The sequence below is a fragment of the Leuresthes tenuis genome, unplaced genomic scaffold (assembly GCF_036924035.1).
Source record: "Leuresthes tenuis unplaced genomic scaffold, fLeuTen1.0.hap1 SCAF_17, whole genome shotgun sequence".
Taxonomy (NCBI): Eukaryota; Metazoa; Chordata; class Actinopteri; order Atheriniformes; family Atherinopsidae; genus Leuresthes; species Leuresthes tenuis.
The window spans coordinates 14,489,125-14,509,276 of record NW_027325371.1 but is presented as its reverse complement, the minus strand read 5'-3'; the positions used below and the strand labels follow the sequence as shown (position 1 = coordinate 14,509,276).

Below are 20,152 nucleotides of genomic sequence, written 5' to 3'. Positions count from 1 at the left end.
TAAATTCTCAACATTCAGGCTCGTTTATTTCAAACTGTCATGAGTTTAATACTCAAAAATATCCATTTTCACCTCGGCTGTTGTATCGTTTTAAATCAATTTGGTTTTAATGTGCCGTCAAACATCAAAGCCGCACGTTTTAATTCTAACACTTTTAGAAAACTGGACTTCTAGCTGCTGAGCTTTAAATCAAAGTCTTCAGATTTAAAAAAATGATTTTTTAATTCACCCAGCTTTTACGTTAAATTTGTATTAAGCTGGATTTGTTTTATATTTAGCAGGTATATGTAAAAAAAAAAGAGGTGCAATATTCTAACATAATAATAATAATAATGATAATGAAATATTCTAATATGATGACATTGCACCAGTGCGTTTGAGTGACTCCAAGGCACAGCTTCGGGTTTGAAGACCGTAAAGCCGTCACTGAGGATCAACAGAGTTCAGCTACCATAGCGTTGCTTAGTGCTGATGCTACCTGAAGATCTTTATGTTAACCCACCTGGTAAGTTACGATTAAGCACCCTGACCACAAATGACCATCTTAGACTTTATGGAATCATTGTCGTTGTTTAGTAAAAATTGCTGACCCAGAAGTCCATCATAACTCTGCAGAGAAATGGGTTTCAGAGCAGAGTTTAACTCATCTTTTGGTCTTTTATTGAAGTTGTAACAACAAAATAAAAACCTCCCTGAAATAAGAAAACAGTAACAGGAATCCTGCAGTTAAACTGCAGTTGAACTGAGATCCAAACCTTTAAAGTTCTGTTTTTTTTTTCCCACCAGAATATCCAAATGATAGAATTATAAAAACACCTTTCAACCAATTAAAACCACTAAAAAGTAAAGTGAAGCTCTAATGCGTTTGCATCTGACTGGAATGTCTCTTCTAACTCTTAGATTTGGTGAACTTAAATGGAAATGCTCCTACAAAACAGGAATGCAAGAAAGATTTAAAAAAACATACCTTCGGGTTCTCTAACTGGAATCCAACCTTAGAGGAAACTCGGATACAGAGTGCATGAATGGGGCTAAACCTTTCTAACTGAAATTGAGAGCTTTGTTAACTATTGCACATTCCACGTCCTCCGTATCTCAGTCATATTAACAAATGTAGGAAACAATCCAGCAAAATCAAAGTCTTTGTACAGTTTATGAACTACCGTCTAATCAAACTCCTCTGACCTGCAAGATGTCGCTTTCCGTCATAAAGCTGCTGGTTTTATAACCCGTGGTGTCCAAGGAAAGGTGTCCAAGGAAAGGTGTCAAAGGCGCTTGAAGGGTCTGATGTGCCCTTCTTTCTTTGTGACCGTCTCAGTCTGCGATTTCGCTGTAATAGTATTTGTGGGCCGTGCTGCTGAGCATCCAGCCTCCGGCCCTAAATTCCAGGATCTCCAGCAGCAGCAGACGGGCCATGGAGGTGAGGCCCTCCTGGAGAAGGAAGCCGTCCCGCAGCAGGAAGAACAGCTCGTCCATCCGCTGGCCGTTCACCTTCTCCAGCTGCTCTCCGATGCGGTGCAGCTGCAGCACCAGGCAGTCCACCTGCAGAGCAAACACAAGATGTGTCCCTATGAGATACAGACTATCAGTGAGCTGTGGCCATAATGTGAAAAGTGCCTCAAAAAGCATCCTGAAGAAAGGACGGTATTCCACAACATCTGGTGAACATTTAAAATGGACCATATGTCTATTTGGAAAGTAAGAAATGAAGAATATTTCCATCAATCAGATAACACAGGTAGAGAGCCATATTTATCTGAGGCACATGAATACAACCGAACCTCTTCTTCATTCAGTAGAGCATCTGGCTGGGCCAGCCTCATCAGGCAGTCATACACAGGATGGACCAGGGCCACCATCGGCATGTTATTCACCTAATACAAAAGGAGGAAATCAGTAACGCTGAAAGAGAGGCTCGTTTAGAAAAGGTTTTGAGATGTTTCTGGACATTTTAATCAGCTACACTTAAGAGGGGAAAAAAAGGCTATCAATTACATCCCAACATGATGGCATGATGAAGTTAGCCTATTGAGAAATTACAGTAAGAGAGTTCAAACAGTTGCTGGCTCTTACTTTGAGGTAGTCAAAGACGTTACTGATGAACATGACGTAGCAAACCCACTCCTGCAGCGAGCGCTCCCTCATCTCCTCGCGCTCCTTGAACTCCTGCTGCAGCCGGTTCAACAGGCTCCTCCTGAACACACTTCCGTTGCTTTGCTTGGCCTCTGCCTGGACGAAGAGATCCCGAGAGAGTCGGGACATATTGTGAAATGGAAGGGGAATGGACTAGATGTTCTTTAAATGTTCCCTAAATGTCCTTTCCTTATAGGAAAAAAAAAGAAGGAACATAACAAGACGCCACAGGAGTGCTGTCAATGCTGACCTGCACAATAGTGAAGCAAATGCGTCCAGCCTCTTTGCTGAACACATGATCCTTCAAAGACTGATCAGCGATGATGTTGGACACCTTCTCCAGATTCACCGAACTTGGATCTGAAAGACAGGAAATGGCTTTAGATACACGTTTGTGGTCAATAAATTTGGATTATCCAACAAAAGGTTGAAAAGGTAAAAGGTTTGCAATACAGTAAGTAATTTAAATCATATAAAACCGAACCACAGTAAAACACTGACCTTTCAAGGCTGTTTTCAGTAAAATCTGAGTGTCCAGGTCAAATGACTGGATCCTGTAGTCCTCGGTCGAGTTTTCCATTTTATATGGCTGCGTCTAAATCACACCTGGAAGGAGATTTTTTATTTTTTTTTAACTGTACTTTCCAATAGTTTAAGTAGGTCTTTTCACTCTCACCGCAAGCCTTTCAAACACACACCGAGGGGAAATAATACGTGGACGTTACAGACAAGCGTACTCAGGACAACAATACCCACTAAATCCTGTAGAGTCATCAGTCTGGCTGTTCCCAGCAGCTCATTGACTGATGGATGGGGGAATTGTGGCAAATACAAGTCAGCTAGAAACCGCTCAATACCGTAAAGTGACGGGTTTAATCGCAACACATGGACAACGTGTGCTTTTCATCTGTGAGATGCAAAAGTCCAATGTTAGCCACAAGTAGCGGCGAAAGTATAGTTAAAAGTAACGATGAACATTAGCCAACCATTAACTTTTAAACGTTTTTTCAAATTTTTAATTTTCATCACTGTACTAACAATTAAAAACGAAACTTTCACAGAACAACAATTACTGTTGAGCAGTTAATGGGTGTTCAGTTAGCTTGGGCGCTTCGGCTGAGTTTCAGGACGCTGGCTGACGTGCAGCTAACGTTAGGACGAGCGTCAGGTTTAATACCCAACCGAGCATTTCATCCACCCGCTTAAACAGTCAAACCCACAAACATTGAACACAACGAGCCAAGAGAAAATGCAGCTCAACTAATTGGCGAGGAACACCGAAGGATGTGTGAAAATGTACCTGTTTGGCGCATTTAAACTGATCATACCACTGAAGTCAAGGTAAGCTGGCGCTCATCGACACAACCTTTCAGGAATGAAATAGTAATGCCAAGAGAAGTCACTGCCCCTTTTCTCTGCACCCTACGCAAATAACGTGATCATCACCGAAACACGTTCAAGTTACCTCAGTCTGGACCGTAAGACCGCAATTCTTTTACTCACCAGGCGCTTGATGTTGGCGGTGGTTACGTTGTATGTACTCCGTCGGCGTGAGGTAGTGATGCATCTTGTCGCGATATTTCTTCTTTGAAAGGCGGGGCACGCCCTTCCCGACTTAACGGAAGTAGCTGTAGTTTACAGAAAGCAGTAGAAACGTGTTCTTGGCATATTGACATTCAATTGAACGTCATTGGTGTCAGTGCATGGGCTGCAGGTTTATTTATGAAAGACTTTTGCTGTAAGGTAAACCCGGTGTCCGTTTAATTTTTTCATTCCTACAGTAACGGAACAAAGTGAACAGCTTTTCTGTTGTTAGCTTAGCTTAGCTTGACCCCATGTCTTGATCTCCCTGCCTGCCCTCCACATGTTGTGATCATTGATTTATTTTTTTAAAAACTATATATTATTTTAAAAAAATGTAGTCTATCATGGAGGGTGCGTCGCAACTGGTCACGGAAAGACATCATGAAATAACCTCCTTTTTTGTCCAAAATTAAGTGAAAGCTCACTGTTTGTCTCTAGTTTTAATAGGAGGTTTGTGGGGACATGGTGGGCTATGACCCTGGGACGCAGGGTGTTGCCCTCTCCCCCGAAGAGGTAGCCCTCGCTGGCTCAGCTGCTGGGATGGTCACCAGAGCCATCATCAGTCCCTTTGATGTCCTTAAAATCAGATTTCAGGTAATGATGTAACAAGTGCTTATTGTGTGACATGTCACTGCTGCATCCAGGTGGTGGCAGAGGAGAGCCTTTGAATAAGGTGAATTACAGTGAATTAACCCTTGCAATCGTGGCATAAATGTTGTATTCAGATATGTAAACCAACTATAGTGATTGATTCATATTCCACAGTATACCACACAGTCACAATAATGTGGAATTGAATCGCATGTTGTATCATGATCATTTTGTTGTAGAAGTGGTACCAGTTCTGTTTGCGTTCTGTATACTTATTAACATCCGTTTCCCCCCACAGCTGCAGATAGAGCATGTGTCTTCACAAAGGCGTGAGGGGAAATATTGGGGACTATTTCAGGCAACACGCCGCATTTATTCAGAGGAGGGACTCCCTGCTTTCTGGAAAGGTCACGTCCCGGCGCAGCTCCTCTCCATCTGCTATGGAGCGGTCCAGGTAGAGCTTGTGAATGGGGAAACTGCTTGTTCACGCAATAAGAAACATTCCTGATAACACAGAGCCCTCCTGATCCAATGTACGCGATTTTCAGTTTGCCAGCTTCGAGTTTCTAACTGAGATGGTTCACAAGTCGACGCCGTATGACAGTCGGAGAGCTGGAGTTCACTTTGTCTGTGGCGGCTTGGCAGCCTGCTCTGCTACAGTGGTCTGCCAGCCTCTGGACACACTGCGGACCCGCTTTGCAGCTCAGGGAGAACCAAAGGTAGGACACAACACTGCTCATATGCTGCTGCCGTTGGTTTCTGAAATAATCTACATCAAGTCATAGCTCTATACAAGATTTATTACTGGGTGGAATGTGGGTGACACAGATTTAAAGAAGCCCTAACAGCTATGAATATGTGGGATTATATGGTGGATTTCTCTGAGCCTTCATATCTTCTCTCTCCCACACAATCACATAAAAAGACATTTGGATACTTTTCCCAAAGGTAGAAATAAATATTCAAAGTTTGTGTGTTTCCTTCCAAGAAAGACACTTTTTCTCTGTTTATTGTTCAGTTTTTTTTGGAGAAGATTGCAGTCTGGGAATAGGTTTAGCCTTTGAGAACAGAGTCCATTGTAGTAGAGCAGAAACATGGTGATGGTCACTGCATACAGCGGAAACCTCTCTTCTGTTACCTTCCCATTTAGAAGGTTAATTTTCATAGCTAATGTTCTAAAACTAAATACATTATTTTGTTGCAATTTTTGTTTTCTTTAAATGTGCACTAAATAACTTCCTTAGGTCTGGAAGAAAACCTAAAGAAATCTTATATAGATATGAAATATTGTAATGTGGGTCACTGTTATCTGCTTTATTATGATTGGGAGATGTAATTTAAGCGCTAAATTGCAATGGCATTACTGTAGCTTTTGTTGTACTTGCCTGGTTTTTAAACCTTTTCGCCACCTCAAGTTGGTCATTTATGAATTTTTTGCAAATGCTGCATTGAACAATTTATATTTGGAACCCTCACTTGTCTCGTCAGGTGTACAGTAACCTGCGGCACGCTGTCTCCTCAATGTGGCGCACAGAGGGAACTCTGACATTTTTCCGTGGCTTGTCTCCAACCCTGGTGGCAGTGTTTCCTTATGCCGGACTGCAGTTCTTCTTCTACAAAGTCTTTAAAGAGCTGTTGGCTCCTCCACCCAAAGCAGGAGAGTCAGGAGGTCAGTGTAGAACAAAACATACATCCTTGGGTCTGTTCCAGTACGCAGGTTTTGAGTTTAATTGTGAGATGAGGAAAACTCTTGAAAAGGGGCAAAACCTTTCATTCAGTTTGGACTGAAACTCGATGGCTCAGATTTTCTGACCCTGCAGATGAAGCTGATCCTGAAGCAGCTTTCTGGCACTGTCATGACACACTTGTCATGACCTTATTGGTCGCATGGGTAGAACATACAGTTAGAATTTTATGTTGGAGATTATTTCAAATATTTCTCATCTGATTTTGAAATAATTTTAGAATGTCTTTGAGCAGGTATGTTAAATTGCATCTAAAAAAAATCACTTTCAGTTCACTTTTTTGGCCTTGTTACCCTTTCATATAATTAAGTCAGAGTGAACATACTTGGAGTCTATTGAAGACGGTCTGATCAGCTGTTCAGGTGCCAAAAATTCTCGAGTTGCAGTTTCTGGTTTCATCTGCTCAGAGACTCAGTTGATTAATGGTGCTTTCTGGAACAGACCCTCTTTTTTTACAGTCCAATACCTGCATAGAAACGTTTGTATGTCTCTTAAAGGAAACCTGAGAAACCTGGTCTGTGGCAGTGGAGCCGGAATGATCAGCAAAACCATGACGTACCCCTTCGACTTGTTCAAAAAGAGACTGCAGGTGGGGGGCTTTGAGGCAGCCAGAGTTCATTTTGGACAGGTAAGCTCTTCTACGACATTTTTCACATTACTGGAGCAGATAACAGTGGATAAAGATGGCCTCCTGTTTCTCCTGGTTCTCAGGTGCGGAGTTACAGAGGCTTGACAGACTGCATGGTTCAAATAGCCAAAGAGGAGGGCATCCCAGGCTTTTTTAAAGGCCTCTCGCCCAGCCTTGTCAAGGCCGCACTGTCAACAGGATTCACTTTTTTTTGGTATGAATTCTTCCTCGACGTCATGCGTAACATGAAGACAAAACGGAGAACAAATGGCCTCACCAAAGACCCGGAGGAGAGATAATTATGAAAAAGTTTCAGATTGGGAAAATCACGCACATTCAAAATGCACTTATGCCATGTTATATACTTGCACTGAACAAATGTGTCAACTGGTGGTGTTTTTTATTTTGTCGTTTACTCATAAGAATGGGAAAATATAGTTTTTGGTTATTTTATTCATGTCATGCCATTGTACACGTATCTGTCCAAACAATGGTTGGGAAAGAGATGTTCTTTTTTCTCTGAACACATCAACACGTAAATCTAATATTAAAGGTTTAGGAATGATGTACTTGTACTAAGAGTTAAATGTCAGGATGATGTTTCATGGTAAAATTGTCATGTTTTATCACCAGATTGGGAGAGGGAGTTAATCATATACCAGCTTTAGAATTGTGTGGTGGTGTTGTGCATAGATGATGTGCATTGTGTAACACTTAATATTTAGAATGATGTAAAGCATATTCTAGTGGAGCCAGCGACACTGAATATGGATGTTAAAAGCTCAATCAGAGATTTGAGTTTGTCCTGCTAAGTTTACTTAACTGAGCTGTCACTTTGTATGTGGTTGTGCTGACATGTCTGTCCATTACTAACTCTCAGGTCTTTATTTTTCAAATTCATTAAAGGTCAGCTTCTGTACAAAGACTGAGTTATTTGTTGTCCATTGTAATATGACTGACCATGTTGTGGTACTTCGACTTCAGTTAGACTCACCTTATAAAAATATGCTTACGTAATGCAGTGGGATTCAATTGGTAAACGGTAAAGAAATACAGGACTAAAGACTGCTTATTCTAATACAAAAAAGGGACCCTTAAACGTAATCCTGTCCAGTAATAACTTAAAATAAGGGGAACAGTTACCAGGAGACGAAATAGCAGTGAATTAAATGTTTTCAGCAAACAATCGAATTGATAAAAAATAAGTAAGCACTTGCTATATAATTCCCAGTGGCTGCATAGTAGATAATGAGCTGGTTATATATATATATATATATATATATATATATATATATATATATATATATATATATATATATATATATATATATACATACATACAGAGAGAGAGAGAAAGAGCACAGAGCAGAAGTCCTGTTCTGATTGGGCACTGATTAGCTCATCACTATCTGTCTCTGTAATCAGTCACACCGAACACTTCTTTATTTTTCCTGATTAACTGAAAAAGAGCTCTTGTGTTTAATTTATTTCATACTTTACATGCAAAAGACCCAACCCAGCGGCTGCTCATTTTATAAAAACTCATCTCTCAAAATTGTAGATTTCAAGATTTTCAAGCATTGCCAAATAAAAAAAAACACAAAAGAAACCGTAGCTATAGCTTGTGTTTCGACTCTATATTTTTTTTCTCCACTGACTGAAGGGGGACTGGCATGGCAGTCCCCAGCACAGTAGGACGACCGAAGTAAAAAAAAAGTTACATTCAAAGTAGCATCAGTGGATTAGTGGATACACCCAGTTGTCTCCAGATAAACCTGAATCTACCTCTGATATAACTTGAAAAATTTAGGCACGATATGAAGACTTTGTGCTATCACAGCCATAAACATTTCAAGTCTTCACAAGAAGAGCAAGACACAATCTTTAGCTTCTCCGTGCTTCAACTGTCTTCACTTAGCTTGTGCTAACAAGCACACACACACACACAAAAAAACGTCTCAGACAAATATTTAATCATAATTTTTTTTAATTAGATGGAGACTGTGTGGTCTCATTTTTTGAATGAAAGAAAATTAGCATCTCAAGTCAGAGAAATGGTTTAACTCTAATGCAATTTGATAAATGCTTTTATTCAAGACCAGTATAAACAAACAAAACAGTGGATGACATGCTTCTCTTCTGGCTTCTGTTCTATATACTTTACATTTAACACACATCTAAATTCCTGATTTTGTTGGTTGAATTGTCATTTCTGAATCCTGCCCAAGGTTACAAAAATTACTGGCTTTAAGAGGTTATGTTTTACTCCAAATGAATTATATCAACAAAGACTCCTTCCACTCATATGGATTCACTGGCATTTAAGATAATTTCATTTACTGAATAAAAAAAAAAACATCACTAGTGTGGTTAAAAATGAACACAGCTGAAATTACCATAGCAGCAAAACAACACCACATGATCACTCTGTAAGAACTCATCAGGTATGAGGCTGAGATTACAAAGAAAACATTAGAATGACAAATATTTCAAAGTGATATCAGTGTCCAAAGCAAGCACATGTGATATTTTGTGGCTGACATAACTCACTGTAAGCAAACATAGAAGAAAAGGGTCTTGTCTGTTAAAGCGCACAACATACATTTTATAGCAGCGTCATCACTGGACACATGACATCCCTTTAAAAGCACTGACATTTGATCAATCAAATCATGTTCATACAGTATTTACAAGAACAATCCATCACTGTACACACGACTGTGAAAACCTGAAATACTCAACTGATACAGTGGTCAACAAAATGTGTCAAAAACTCTTAACCACATAAATACAAACATCAAACTATAAGCTCCAGTTGACAAACCCAGAGACTCCGGTGTTTAAAGGTAAAGAAGCAAAACGCCATTTCTGTACATGTAAGGTTAACATCCAGTGACTGAGGCTCTACACAACTTCTCAAGACACCCTGAGCTTGGATGAAAACAAGGTGATTCTCTGAGGGATAAATGTTTCAGGAATGTATGCTACACTCAGTTGGGCTAATTGGTCTCCATACTGATTGGTGCACAATGTAGGCTGGCTAATTTGTCTAAGAAGGAAATGAATGAGGAGCCTGCAGCTGCTTTTGTTAGACTCTTATAGGACATCTTGCTGTGGACATGAGGCTGCCTGTCTGTACCGGCAAAGACAGTCTGAGGTCTGTTGGATTTGCTGTGACTCGGTGACTCTGCTGGGGGTCAGGGATGTCCAGGTGAGTGAAAAGTCTCCGTCACTTCAGCTGGCTGAGTGGGGCATTGTTGAACGAGCTGGGCAGACGCCCCCTTCTGCTCCACAGGTTGAGGGTGTTTACCAGAGGTGCAGCGGTTCTCATTCCGGCTGCGGACTGGAGTTCCACGAGAAAAAGCTGGGCAGCTTGAAGATTGAATCCCTGCGGCCTGGATCTGGCAGGGTCAAGGTCTCCGGAGCGGACTTCTTCCTGGGACGCTCCTTGGGCACTGACAGGAAGTCTGGGGCTTCGGTTGACAGGGGAGTGGTTGGGGCGCTGTTGGGGCCGCTGCGTGTGCTGGATGGAAGGGGGGTCTCTGAAATAGAGATGGCAGGAGGGAAGGTGCCAATCTTCAGGTTTGTGGCTTCTTGAGTGGCGCGCTCATATTCCCTAACCTCCTCCATGGACATATCTGAAGAGATGGAGGCATTAAAAGACTTAGAAACAGGAACTAGGCTGTATGTTTGTCTTTAAGGACAGAAATGTATAGTGCTACACAAGAGTTAAGGCACTTTATGAAAAATCTCAGTTTCAGGGAGCTGTAGAATATTTTGATCTCCAAAAGGCTTAAATTTTAATTTGAACTGTTTTTTTTAAACTTATTTTTATCTTATACTAATTTAGAGTGGAAAAAAATGGACAGAAATACCATACAAAAAGATAACTTTTTATTCCTTGTCCCAACGATCAGCAGCAATGGGCTCATTCATGCTGCCGCAAAGCATTCTGTAAATCTTAAGAATGTTGTACTTGATAAATTGTACTATACAGCAACTGTGGTGGTCAAGTTAAGGAAGATGAAGAAAACCTGAGCACTCATAAGATTACGCCTACTGAACTGCACCTTATTATGGGATTTATACTGAAAGCAAAGATTTCACAGGAGTAGATGCTTTTTGCAAGAAGAATAGATGAAAATTTCCCAAATACTAATTAAATATTATGGACTGCCTTTAAAAAAAGCTTCTGAATTTCAAAAGGGAGTGTCAGTATCATAGGGTGCTCAAACATCCTTATTTGTAATATGACAGGGACCCTTTGTACCAATAACTTATGATATACACAGTGATTACTCAGGAAACTAAACAGACCTTGACAGCCATTTATTGTTATGTAGAATAATAGCTGAGCAGCAAAATGAAATGTTGTCCATCTTTGTTTTAACCAAATTTAATTTGCAGTGAATCCCTGCCGATTCATCACTTTGTCCTCCGTGTCCATTAACAAAAGAAACGGCCCTTTGTCATTATCTCCATTATCTGACATTATCAGTGCCAACATTGAAAAACTAACCCATGTTTTCTTGACGCGTGTTTCTGCCAACTGTAAAAAAACTTACCAATCCATTCATCCACCCAGGCAAAGGCCTGCCTGTGTCCTAGAAGAAGGACATCTCGAATCACCTGAGCCATATTTGAAAAGAAGAGAGGAAAAGGAAGCAAAAGAGGTAAAGTCACAGAAGGAGAGGTATGGGGGAGGAAATTCAAGGTGAGAAGATGTGAATCATAGTAACTTGGCCCCCGAAGGCGAGAGAGAGTTTAAAACATTTTGAAGTTCTTAATGTGTCACCCTGAGAAATATGTGGCTATTATGAGTTACTTCTGGTGTTACCTTGTGAGTAATGGCCCTAACTGTGTGTGTTTGTGTGTCTCAATGAGCCTCAGGCAAGGAAGAGAAAGGGACAGTTTGACCTTAGGGACAGACGCTGCAGAGAGCCAGGCGAAATGGGTTTGGGGAAATAGGATATATGAAGTGTAAATGCTGCAGCCAGGGCGGATACTGTAGTGGGTGAAAGCGGAAGAGATGATTTGGTTCATGGCTTTGGATCATATGTTTTCAGAGCAGAAAATTGGATGCCTCTGGCGCTGACAGTAATCTACAGGGGTCAAAAAAGTTGACAAAGAAAAGAGTCGATTTCGGTAAGGGTGGAGAGAAATAAAAATATTCTGACCTTGTGCACAAACTGTTCCACACGTGTTTGCAGGCCCCAGACTTCGAACTTCACTGTGACCAGTTTGTACGAGCACATGATGGGGTCTTGGGTGTCAATCCACCCTTCCTGCAGAATCCCTCGGCTCGTCTTCTTTGACTTGAAATACCGAAGATCCTGCAAAGCCGTGAGACACTCTGTTCAGAAAAATCACATACCCTTCCTAGAAGAATCTTATTTCTCAGATTTGCTGCCTGCATCACGCTCATATTGATCTATCCAGCCCTCCCTACAGGACAGGAACACTTGCATTCATTACCACACTCAAGCAGAGTGCAGCCAAGCCGCACACACAGAGTCCCTCACAGCAAACTTTACGTACATTAATCACTGCTCCCTGTAGACTAATTATGCCGTGGTGCTCATTTGTCTCAGGGTCATGTGTCTGACTGTGACAGAATGTGTGCGGGGGTGATACAACAGTCTTCGTCTCTGCAGGGAATGCAGTTGTAGTGGAGGTGGAAGAGGCCTGTTAATTTGTATGTGCTGTGAAATTTACTGGAAGAAAAAGAGGCAAAGATGTGAAATAGTAATAAGCACCTTAAACACCTAAAATATGGTGTTGGGTAAGCAACATCCTGCTGTGGTAGGGAGACGTTTTTATATCTTACTTTTAACTGAACATATTGCAAAGACAGCATCAAATATTGGAATTGACTGACTTTAATTGACAGACTGAAATAAGCCAGGCGTCTGGATAGCAGCATATGTTGCAGCAAAACACGTATACATTGCTCAGCATTTATCACGTGTCCCCATGCCATCAGCGATGCTCATTTAAGATGATCCATGTTAAATGAGCTTAAGGCCAAAGAAGGTCGTCTCCTCTTCGAAGATTGATTTGAATGCTGTCCTCTTTGCACTGTACAGTTCTAAATTGCATTTGTGGATGTAGTGGTGAACTGTGCTCACTTACAGCAATTTTCAGAAGAGCTTGTGAGTCCATTCAGCGATTTCCAAAGCAAAGCTGACTCTGTTTTTAATGCTGTGCTGCCCATGAGGGTCAACATTGTTTTTGAGCCTTGTCTCTTACATAAATGTCTCTGCGTTCTTTGATCCTTCCTTCCTTTCTCTAATACTCAGGCTCTTTGATATACTCTTTATCATACGTAATTGAATTATCTTTTGCTGATAAGTTATGAGTTATGACATTCAACCAAAAGTACTTAAACCTTGATGAGTTCAGACCCCCCAAAAACATCCAATATAATATCTGAAATTATCAGCATTCACAGAAATGTTTTATAACAACTTTCTGTCCTCTGCCCAAGTACATTCATATGGGACGTTGGCTCATGCAGGGCAAAACTAGCCATACTTATGTTTGAAGAACATGTGATGTCTAGTGTTCATGAGAGCAAAATGTGAGGTTAAAAATGGTGTCGATGACGATAGCAAGCTCATTGTTAAAAGAGCGTTTCCTATCCCTAACCAGGAATTATTGTTACCTAAAACCAACCAGGAAGCCAAACATTTTTAGTAAAATTATGCGTCATTGGCACCATATTAAAATGACTATACATATTTAGAATACTACCTAGTGAACCTATGGTGTATTGTATTGATGCAATTTTTTGAAAAGTTGAATGATACATAAATTTCTTCATTTTGTTTTTGTTCACATCACTCACAGCATAGCAACTTTTCTGGAGACATGGTTGTGTGTATTTGGTACGGGTGTAATGAGCCAGATAAGGCTGTGAACTCCTGTGCGTTAAGCTCTTTTTCATCCAGCTGTACAACCAAATGCACCTTGGCCTCGTTCTTAAAGATTTTTAAAAAATCCCTTTGTCCTTTATCTAAGCCAGGAAATATCTGTGGTATATTAAAAGATAATACAAAAAAAAATTCAAATAAGATATAAATGAATAAAAATAAATTAAACACAAAAAAACCTGTTCATAGTCAACAGGTCTTTAATCAAATAATGTTTACATTTGACATCTGATTTCTATGTTTAGCTCTGGACAACATCTTTGTGCTATTATTAACTTCAAGTGTAAAAAAGCATAAGACCATAAAGCCCAGTGGGAGATAGGTGTGTGTGTGTGTGTGTGTGAGGGTGTTGATAATAAAACATCACTGCAGTGGTGTCATGAGTCCTCTTGATTATTAATAGCTTAGCTTCTCATGGCCATCATGCCCTGATAGATGGGCCAATGCACATGCATACAAATGTCAAATCACCTCAGTTAATACCCATCATATCCCCCGCACAAACGCTTGCATTTCTCTTCCTTCCATTACTCAAGGGAGGCAGATGACCAGCTGGTGGTGCACATGACGGATAACACACAACTGCTCAAATCCCATTCAATTTCTTCATTTCATATTTGTCAACTCTCCACTTTGTCTTCTCTGCCATGTGTGCATGTGCTCTTTGAGTCATTGATCGCGATTCCCTCACCTCTGATTGCTTGTAGTGGCGCTCGGGGATATCATCGTAAGCAATATCCACAAAACACACCTCTGTTTCCTCTTCTCTGGGTTCGCTGCCAAAGATCTGAGGGACAGGGAGCAGTTAAGTGTGGGAGGACAGTTATATCCATTCTGCACTTTAGGTGAAAACAAATGGTGTGGGATGACGTGCGAAGTAGAGTGGCGGTTTAATGCATGCAGGAAATGAGAACTGTTTTATTTGGAAAGGAAGAAAAAAATAATCAGGAAAAACAAGGGTTCAAAGAGGATAGACATGATGGCATGTTAGATTTAGTATAGAACACTGATAACATGATGGCCACCTTCTGTCCCTCTGGTCTTTCTCTTTGACAGTTCTCTAAACAAACTGCGAATTACACCTAGTGTTCAGTGATTTCCTCTTGCGTGACTCACACAAGAACAACGATCTGCTCCTTTCGGAGCAGTTTCACGGCCCCTGCGTCAGTGACTCTTTATTAAACTTCCTAAACGCTTTATATCCATATATACCTGTTGTAGAAGGGAGAATGGGAAGGTAGATGAATGGAAAGGCGAGATGAGGGAGACCGGAAAAGAAAGAATAGTGGTAACTGGACAAATGGTGGAGGCTATAAGGTGTTAACATGAGAGTGCAAGGAGCAAACCCTTCTATTCAGTGTGTGTTCAGCCCAATTAGTTACAACCTCTTTAAAATGTGAGGTAAAGACCATCTGTGAACCATCAGTGTGGGTGCAGCTCTCTTGACCTGCCACAGAGTGGAGCTGCAGCCTTTTATTTTCAAATTAAGAATGCATTAAACAACATTGCATAACTGACAGACTTGCCCTGACTGCCGGTTAAACTGTTAAGAGTCCCTGAAGGAGGAAATGAGGAAACTTTTCATGTCACTGCAGAAGATACTCAACCTTCAATTTCTCATTCATAGTTTTTCCTTTCAAATCTTTGTTTAATTTTGATATTGTCAATATACCACACTGAGTTTTCTGTGGTACCTACATGCTTTGGTTATAATATTTCAAAATGTCCAATCCAACTAGTCGACTGAATTAAAGGGGAAAAAAAGTCAGCTGTAATGTCAGCAACGTCTAGCTGTTCTGTTCAACATCTGTTCTGACCGAGCTCCAGAAAATAACCCAAATTTTCCTTGAAGAACTTTACTTTAGCTAAAAAAGGAAAAAGGAAAGACATCCCCTGAAATTGTGCAAGGTTGCTTAGAAGTTTGTGAACCTTTTAGAATTTTGTTCATATATGACCGTCATGAATTTTTTTTTTAAAAAGGACCGAGGAGTCAATAAAAATAACCAACTGGACCAAATGAGAGAATATATACATAAATAATAAGGTACACACAAAAAAATGTTTCAGACAGCAGCTGATGAGTCCCATACAAGAGCTTGGAGGAATCTTAGGTTGTTCCTCTGCACAGACCTACTTTAATTCTGACATGTTGATTAGAAATAAAGATTTCTCACATGAACTGCTTGATTCAGACCCTTCCACAACAATGCTGTTGGATTAAGGTTGGGACAAACCATTAACTTAGGATTGTTGTGTCCCTGTATGACTTACTTTCTATCTTGAGTCCGTTCACAGACAAATGTCTAGATATTATTCTTTTGTATCTAATGGTTTAAATTGGAATACATTGCTTAATCCCTGATAGCAAGCCACCCTGGTGACCCAGATGAGGTAAAGTACGCCCATGCCATAATACAACCACCACCACGTTTCACAGATATGATGGGGGTCTTATGGTGGAATGCAGGATTTTGATTTCTCCAAATAAAACGCTTTTTATTCAGATTTTGGTCTCATCTATCCACTGAACATTTTTCCAACATCTTCCTGGCTTGTTCACATTATCTTTAGCAAACAACAGACAGGCAACAATGTTTTCTTTTCTTTTTTCTTTTTAGCTCTGCTCTGAACACCACACATTAAGATTAGCCAATGGTAGAGAGGCCTTTAATTGTTCTCAAATTACCCAGGGTTCCTGTGTGATTTCAAGGACTATTACACATCTTGCTCTTAAAAAATCAATCTTAGATTTCTTCTATTTGTACACAGTCTGTCTGACTATTGATGGTTGATGTGTGTTTAGATGAGTCTAAGCACCTAAGAGTTTTGGACTCTTCATCAGCCTGTTGAACATTATAACTCAAAATAAACTACACATATTTTTCCTCTCAGATACTTGATACTAGATCCCTAAATGAATAACCCTTGGTTTTAGGCCACATTTGTACAGAAATAATGAAACATATAAAAAGGTTCACAAAGTTTCAGGCAGCACTCAGGTCCCAACTGTGCTGTTTGCGCAGATATTACTGTGGTCATGATCAAAAGTCATGATTTTATAGACAGACTCATTATTATGCTGTGAGTAAAAACTCAATAATCTGTAAGAAAGCGTAGCTGAATGAGCACTTGTTCTCTTTATAACCTTCAGTCACCATGATGTAATAATCCTCTGACAAAGAGAATTTGTTAGCTTTGAGATGGAGGCTCCGAAGCATGACGATTGGTGGAAATAGGAGAAAAAAAGATGAAGCAATAAAACAGACCATAGAAGAACGGCAAATGAACATGAAAGGAGCAAACAACTGAACAGAAACTCTTTATTTATTTTTCTTCAGTTCTACCCACACAATTATTTACCAACAAGAATGCCCCTTGAGAAATACTCACATTATCATTGCTTCCTTTGTTGTCCTCATATTTGGACTCTATGTGGATTGAAAACTTGGGCAGGAAGGAGCACTGAAAGGAAAAGAAAAAGGCTAAACAGTGAGAAATAGATATGCACCACGATGATTTTGTCAAAGGATAATTACACTGTTTAAAGGTATTTGGGCCAGATCACATGACACAGAAGGACAAGACTCTGTTTCTGAGTTTTCTCATGTAAAACAAATGAGCAGTAATGAATAGTCTCTTACTTTCTAGATTTACATGATCACACATGGCACCCAAAGGCACACAATTTATCGCTTAAGGTCATATTGAAAGCTGAAGTGTCGGTCATGGTGCTTAATAAATGTGAGTGTGTGTGTGCGTGTGTGTGTGAAAAAGTCTTGCACACAATCCATCCAGTTGGTTTTGTGATGTTTTAGTCCAAATTAATTGAACTGTCCTCCCCTGACAATCAATTAGTGAACCCCCACACCAGATTAAAACATTATAACATGGCTACCTATTTTTAATTGCCACAAACAATCATTATCTTCATCTTAGGCATCATCATCGGCCACCTCAGGCTAAGTGTATCAGCACATGCCCAAGCTGAATCACTCCCTGGAGGCAGCTTGACAACACAAGCACCAACAATACACTTTACAAATACTTCAGTCTTTGAGGGGGCACCTGTTGAATAAAATCATGATGGTTGCTAATTTGAGAAACCTGTAAACTGCTTTGATACAAGTGTATGAAAAAAGTAGCAGTTTCACAGGAATAACCTGCTGCTGCATTAGTTGATGTTTGAAACATTGATGTTTCTGTGCTGCTGTATGTGTGTGTGTGTGTGCGTGTGTGTGTGTGTGTATTGGTGTGGGCAACTCACGGGGCATGTCTCCCAGAGCGAATCATTAATGCTTTTTTTTGGCCACGGTCAATGAACCTGTCTTGCAGCCGAGAGCTGTGAGGTTCGTTAATGTCTTTGATGAGAAAATTTCCGTGATTAGTTGATATTGACAAGGAGACCAATGCAGCAGGGATACATGACATGCTGAGGCAGGTGTCACGGCTCATCTGGGCCCACAGGTGAAGCCCATTCACATCCCTACTTGGATCTGTGATTATGTGTGCTGGGGTAGTAAATTAAGTGATCTGACCTAAGATGGAAGCACGCAACGTGAGCTACCTTTGCAGGGGGTGTGTGTCTTAACCTGAATGGACAGGGTTAGGAGTTTAAATGTCCTGAGGGCCTCCCTGCAGAGGCCAAGCTGACAGACTTATAGCTCATTGAGATATCCATTCTACCCCCGAGGAAGCATCAAGATTTCTCAGGACTAACAGGGTGAAGGAGCCTGGTAGGAGTTACCACTGACCACATGTCTCCGAGCAGTATCTCAGTGTCTTAGGTGCTCTTCAAAGATGACAGCTGAGGTGATATTGATGGTTTTCTTGATCTGAGAATTTCCTGTATGTAAATTATGTTTGAATTTTTCTGCCACAAAATTCTTGTAATTCTCTGTACTCCATAATGTACGACAGGAAACCATTATCAAGACTAACAAAACAATACACACACTGCATGTATGTGCATGCATGGGTGTAGACACTACTCACCGTGTACTCTGATGATATTGTCAGCAAAGACCATCAGTATAATGGACAGCGAGGGGGTTGTGAGTGGCGAGGAGGAGACAGGTAGAAGAGAGCAAAGAAAAAAACAGTATGAAAAGAGATTATAGGAAAAAAGACCTTTAAGTCTGCAAAAGTGTACGAAGCGAGATCATTTGGTTGTTACAGTTCAATCTGTTTTTTAAAATGTGACACTGATACTTTAATGTGCACATTTTGATTGATTTGGGCAGACGTCTGAAGAGCTGCTTGTCCCTGCACGGCAATAATTCCATGCTGTTCAGATTTATTTAGGATAAATGTAACCATTAGGTGATGGGATGTTTATAGGCTGCTGTATTTTTGTGACATTTCAAACTGCTCTACCTCTTCTGAAAGAGGACTGTTAAAAGATTATCAAATCGTACACTCCCCAACAAACAAAGTAAATAACATTTTGCTTGACACATTTAAAAAGACTGATGCAATGTTTGTGTGTAGTTTGTTGTGGAATTTCAAAAACGGAAGGACGTTGCTTTGTGCCATCACTACATGATGAAAAACACTACTTAAAGTGTCAAGTATTTTTTATAATGTGACATATAATACTGCTTTGAATGCTGCTGAACTGGTGCCTTCCTATTTTATATAAGATGTCATGCAAACATCACTTCCTGAGATATGTTGTAAATAAACAAAAAGAGAAATGTCACATTGTATTGATATTTTTATGGGTAGGGTTCACCACATAGGGCTGTACGATGGTGTGGTGGTTAGCACCGTCGCCTCTCAGCAGGAGGGTTCCTAATTAAAATCCTTGGGAGTTTGTGTGTTCTCCCTGTGCATGTGTGGGTCTCTCCAGGTACTCCGGCTTTCTCCCACCATCCAAAAACATGCATGTCACATTAATTGGTGACTGTAAATTGACCCTAGGACCCTAGTGTGTATTGCTGTTTGCAGTCTCGTTTATGTCTTTGTGGCCCTGTGATGGACTGGCCACCTGTTCAGGTGAGGGATAGATGGGTTGATGTCATGTCCATTTGGGATAGTCTTTATGTTCATCTTGAATCATTCCCATCACAAAATATAATCAAAAAGCAAAAACATAAAACGTTTAAAACTTTACTCTTTATCCCATTTTTTTTAAAGTTGCAAAGACAATTGCTTTTACATCTTTTTTGCCCTCCTGCTGATCCAATTTACCAGCTGCCAGCAGGTGAACAAGATCATGTTTAAGGGCTGCAGAAAATTGAAGTGACTGGTTGGAATTTTATTGCATAAGGTGCAAATCATCATCACAAGAAAACACTTTTTGAAAATAATTTTGAAGCTGTAATTCTTTTGCTACAATATCTAAAGCTGCAATGTACAGTTGAGAAAATAATCGAGTAAACACACGTGCAGGATTGTGCACACTTAGAGACGAGGGACAAACTGAAAGTGTTACCTGTGATAGTGTATGGGTAATAGTTCCAAGCCTTCTCTGTGACATAGAAAATTTTCGGGACCACCGCTCTGGCCCAACTGGGCAGTTTGCTGAAACACAGAAATAG

General features: G+C 40.3%; 3 protein-coding genes across 3 annotated transcripts in view; 1 reads left to right on the top strand and 2 right to left on the bottom strand.

The window, feature by feature from the left end:
* Positions 1 to 792: 792 nt before the first annotated feature.
* Positions 793 to 3,524, bottom strand: mif4gdb (MIF4G domain containing b). Its single transcript, XM_072369774.1, has 6 exons — positions 3,434 to 3,524; positions 2,635 to 2,739; positions 2,384 to 2,493; positions 2,074 to 2,229; positions 1,782 to 1,874; positions 793 to 1,542 (listed from the first exon to the last, which is right to left on the bottom strand). Exons 2-6 carry the CDS (start codon positions 2,711 to 2,713, stop codon positions 1,315 to 1,317), a joined length of 666 nt encoding a protein of 221 aa, XP_072225875.1. The 5' UTR covers positions 2,714 to 2,739; positions 3,434 to 3,524; the 3' UTR covers positions 793 to 1,314.
* Positions 3,525 to 3,736: 212 nt separating this feature from the next.
* Positions 3,737 to 7,604, top strand: slc25a19 (solute carrier family 25 member 19). Its single transcript, XM_072369770.1, has 7 exons — positions 3,737 to 3,876; positions 4,156 to 4,311; positions 4,607 to 4,762; positions 4,857 to 5,027; positions 5,797 to 5,977; positions 6,551 to 6,681; positions 6,765 to 7,604. The coding sequence occupies exons 2-7, from the start codon at positions 4,180 to 4,182 to the stop codon at positions 6,978 to 6,980; spliced, it is 987 nt and encodes a 328-aa protein (XP_072225871.1). The 5' UTR covers positions 3,737 to 3,876; positions 4,156 to 4,179; the 3' UTR covers positions 6,981 to 7,604.
* A 1,074-nt stretch (positions 7,605 to 8,678) lies between these two features.
* The window catches only part of pitpnc1a (phosphatidylinositol transfer protein cytoplasmic 1a), a 41,401-nt gene continuing 29,927 nt past the window's right edge, over positions 8,679 to 20,152 (bottom strand). Inside the window, exons 3-9 of the mRNA XM_072369777.1 lie at positions 20,047 to 20,135; positions 18,606 to 18,613; positions 17,004 to 17,075; positions 14,305 to 14,400; positions 11,859 to 12,014; positions 11,247 to 11,310; positions 8,679 to 10,319 (exon numbers count right to left, since the gene is read on the bottom strand). Coding sequence (XP_072225878.1) covers positions 10,009 to 10,319; positions 11,247 to 11,310; positions 11,859 to 12,014; positions 14,305 to 14,400; positions 17,004 to 17,075; positions 18,606 to 18,613; positions 20,047 to 20,135 — 796 coding nt within the window. The 3' untranslated portion in view covers positions 8,679 to 10,008. The remainder of the gene's footprint in view (positions 10,320 to 11,246; positions 11,311 to 11,858; positions 12,015 to 14,304; positions 14,401 to 17,003; positions 17,076 to 18,605; positions 18,614 to 20,046; positions 20,136 to 20,152) is intronic.